Consider the following 4,463-nt stretch of genomic DNA (forward strand, 5'->3'; position numbering starts at 1 on the left):
TTTGTAGAGAAACTTAAAGCTAAATTGTAATGCTTCGTAGAGTTTATTAAAGGAGAGAGGGAAAAAAGCAATAGATGTAATAGACCAAAGTTGATATGAGTTCACGAGAAAGAAAAGTTCAAAAGTCTTTTCAGTAGAGTCTATATAAAAATAAGGTCTTACAAAGCTGTGAGAACCATAATGATTAAGAGGAAGGGGCGATTTCTTTCGGGTAATTTATATATTATATTTTCTGATAGCAGAGAAAGTCTCACATACTTTTTCTCTGACTTTTTTTTTTTAATACAGATCATCTAAAAGATCGAAAGGTAGTAATGAGAAACCACACGGCAATAACAACCTTCATCTTGTTGGGACTTACAGATAATCCACAGCTACAAGTTCTGGTTTTCATCTTCTTATTTCTGACATATATCCTGAGTGTAACAGGAAACCTGACTATTATCATACTCACTTTCATGGATTCCCACCTTAAAACACCCATGTATTTTTTCCTTCGCAACTTCTCTTTCTTAGAAATCTCATTCACAACGGTCTGCATTCCAAGATTCCTATACAGTATATCGACTGGAGATAATACTATCACTTACAGTGCTTGTGTCAGTCAAATATTTTTTATCGTGTTGTTTGGGGCCACAGAGTTTTTTCTCCTGGCTGCCATGTCTTATGACCGCTACGTGGCCATCTGCAAACCCCTGCACTACATGACCATCATGAATAACAGAGTCTGTGCCGTCCTGGTCGTCTGCTGCTGGTTCGCGGGCTTGATGATTATCATCCCACCACTCGGTATGGGTCTCCAGCTGGAATTCTGTGACTCCAACGTCATTGATCATTTTGGCTGTGATGCACTTCCTCTTTTTAAGATTTCATGCACAGACACATGGTTAATAGAACAGATGGCTATAATTTGTGCAGTATTGACATTCTTTATCACACTGGTAGGTGTAGTTCTTTCTTACATATATATTATCAGGACTATCTTAAACTTCCCTTCTGCTCAGCAAAGAAAGAAAGCTTTTTCCACATGTTCTTCTCATATGATTGTTGTCTCTATCACTTATGGTAGCTGCATTTTTATCTATATCAAACCTTCAGCTAAAGAGGAGGCAGATATTAATAAAGGGGTATCCGTGCTCACTACCTCTGTGGCTCCTTTGCTGAATCCCTTCATTTATACCTTGAGAAATAAGCAGGTGAAACAAGCTTTGAATGATGTAATTAAAAAATTTGCAATTATTGCACACAAGTGAGAATGGACTGAATTGGAGCAGTCGAGTGAAAACGAAAGGCTAGTTCCCTAATATTTCTTCTGAAGTGCAACTAGGTTCGTTTTCTCATAATCCTTTGCATTGTTATTTGTGAACCTATTCTGTTCAAGTTATTCCTTCCTGTCTTCTATCTCCATCACAATGTTACTAAGATAACACAAGAATGAATTTCTGTGAAATAAGATCTTCCATCCTCTTCTCCAAGGAGCCCTGGAGGAGCAGTGTTTTGGGGTAGGGCTGCTAACTCCAAGGTCAGCAGTTCAGAACCACCATCTGGTCCATAGGAGAAAGAGAAGACTTTCTACCTCTGCAGAGAGATATAGTTGGGAATCCACAGGGGCAATTCTATTCCATGTTACAAGGCCAATATGAGTTGGCATTAACTTGATGACAGTGAGTATGCCTCCTCCACTGGATTTTCCAATGCTATTATTCAACAAGAAATTTTTATAACTATAAAGAATAGTATATGTTATTCTTTGAAGTTTTAAATTATATTTTTCTTAAGATCCATTGCTTTAAATATGAAATTGTCAGAAGAAAATTTGAATATTATATTTATTTTTTTTGTTTTAAGATATTAACAAAATAATTATAATCGACACTACAAACTTCCAAAGAAGATTCAGTAGGTGAACTGTAAAAGATTAACAGTGAGTTCTTTTTTTGAGATAGAGATTAATATTAGCATGCTAGTTATACTAAGTTCAGCACATAAAAATTATAATCTATTCCAAAGAAATTATCTCCCCCTATAATACAGCCTGCAGATAATAGAAATCTGGACAGAGAGTGTTGAGTGGAGATTTCTCCAAGTGTCCTTTCTTAGGTGTCTGACTGAATGCATGTTGGTCAAGAGGAGTATAGATGTATCAGCGGGCCTATTTCAGCCTGACAAATGAATGAGCATACTAGAGATCAGCAGGGCTTGCAGGTTTTGCCCAGGTAGAGCAAACGATATGGTTAATACAGCTTTAAAGCTAGTTGGAAGTTCTTTAGGAGTAAAGATCACATCAAAGAGTCAGCAAAAATGCATTAGCTCCTTGTTTTTCCTAAATCAAGCTTATTGGAACAGAGACATACTCTTTCAGTGGCATGCCGATCACTGCTTTGATGGAAGCATCAAATAGACTTATTCCTCACAAATCCAAAAATATGTACTATTTGTCTCTTCAGTTCTTAAGAGATTAGATATTTACTGTCTATTATTTTACAGAAAGAGCTTCACACTTCTGGTGTGGAATTTCCATACTGATCTCATTATTTGAAGTAAGGTGTGTATTGTTATGTAAGCACATTGTCTGAATCCGTCCCAATAACCCCATGAGGTGACTTTTCAATTTAATGGTCATATTGACAAACTTAAGGCTAGTCTTTCCCTGTGTGAGCTCTCCTTTGTCCTGAGTACATTTCAAAACTCAATTTAAGAAGACTATTGGGGTAAACCTCTCTATTCTGTCTACCTTAATTTCATACTAAACAATAAAGCATATCACTATTTTATAAAACTTGAAAACTCCCACTTTTCATTTTTAGAGTAAATTTAGGCACTCGATACCTATAATACTTGCATTTCACCAATATATTTCCTGAAAAAAAAATCTATATCAAAAGAGCCCACTTATAATTCAACATTCGAGCTTCAGGAATATATTCTTTCTACTCACTAAAACTTTGGTATGCCATTTGCATTACCTGTTTGCCTTTTGATTAAGGTCTATTACATATTATGTATTTAAGAGAACTCTCTTGAATCTAGTTAGTATCTTTCAATAGCTGTTTCACTGAGGAATCATAAATGCAGTAGTCAAGCAATTGTATAAAACTATTCACTCCTGTGTGGCGATGAGCATCTTAAACTGAAGGCGTCCAGCAAGAGAAAAATTCTCTTATTGTTCTAGCTAAGTACTGATTTTATATCTATATCTCCATTTATATCTAAATATATATCTACATATCTATCTATCTCAAGCATAAGGAGGTCAAAGAGGGACCAAAATAGTCAGGAGAGGATATATGAAAAGGAGCACACACACACACACACACACACACACACACACACACATTATATCTCCATGTATTTCAGGTGTAAAAACTAGCTTCAGAGTCTGTCATCCCATTCAGTGTTTCCTTTAAATTCATCTTGATTAAGGTTCTCTGTTTTATGTCTCTGATCGCTCTGTTATAATAGTCACTGAGATGTCTATACAGAAAAAGCTCAGACAAAATTCTTGATGAAAGAGTTTATTAAGTACGGTAACAAATTGTATTGCTGCTGAGAAAGGTTCGGGTTGACCAATACGTGTTGCAAAGTTTCTTGGCTCCTAATAAATGTCCAAAGGCACAAATTAGTCTGTTGTAACCCTCCATTTGAAGGCACTCCACTCCACTTCCAAGGGTCAGCAAGACCAGTTCCCTGAATTTAGTGACCAGAGGCTCCACACTCTATTACTCCTAAGCCCAAAGCAACTCAGCTTCACGTCATGGGTCTGAAAGTTCAACTACCCCTACTAAGTGCCCAGAGGCACCCAACTCAGCCAGCCAGCCTCCTGCACAAAGGCACTCATCTGCATGTGCTCCGTGGTTTGGGAAGTCCATCTCCCTGTTCGTGCTCCGCCTCCTGGTTCTGCCACTGCTCCTTTGAGAGTGCAGCTCTCATCTGGATACAGGGTTTCACTGCGCAGGGACCTTGGGTCCAGAGGATGAGTTCCACTCCTGGTTTTTGCTGGTAATGGGAACTCCATTCCTGTTTCTCTGAGGGTTAATTTTATAAACAGGAGCATGACACTCCTGGGAATTCTGTTCATATATCCTCACAAAAGAATTCCATCAATATTTCCTCCTGCCTTCGTAACAGACCTATGCAGGGAAAGGTCATTTGGTGGAATTTTAGTTTTCTGTATTTTAAAAATAATTGTATTAGGAAGTCTTACAGATATTATAACAATCCATAGGTTAATTAGATCAAGCATAATTGTACAATTATGTCACCATAATTTTCAAATCATTTTCTTTCTTCTTGAACTCTTTGATATAAGCTCCCTTTTATCCCCTACCACCGCCACAGGAACTATTATTCTTATATTAAAATAGTTATTATTGTTATAATCTTTTTCACCATATGTTACACTGTCCACTATATCGGTTCACCTACAATTCTGTTATTTGTTCCCCTCAACTGGGGTAATACAG

General features: G+C 37.1%; 1 protein-coding gene across 1 annotated transcript; it reads left to right on the forward strand.

Annotated features, from left to right (window-relative positions):
• The first annotated feature begins 314 nt into the window (after nt 1-314).
• On the forward strand, nt 315-1,253 carry LOC142450935 (olfactory receptor 6C2-like). The gene has a single exon (XM_075552870.1). It carries the CDS (start codon nt 315-317, stop codon nt 1,251-1,253), a length of 939 nt encoding a protein of 312 aa, XP_075408985.1.
• Nucleotides 1,254-4,463: the final 3,210 nt, after the last annotated feature.

The sequence above is a fragment of the Tenrec ecaudatus genome, chromosome 6 (genome assembly GCF_050624435.1).
Source record: "Tenrec ecaudatus isolate mTenEca1 chromosome 6, mTenEca1.hap1, whole genome shotgun sequence".
NCBI classification, from domain to species: Eukaryota; Metazoa; Chordata; class Mammalia; order Afrosoricida; family Tenrecidae; genus Tenrec; species Tenrec ecaudatus.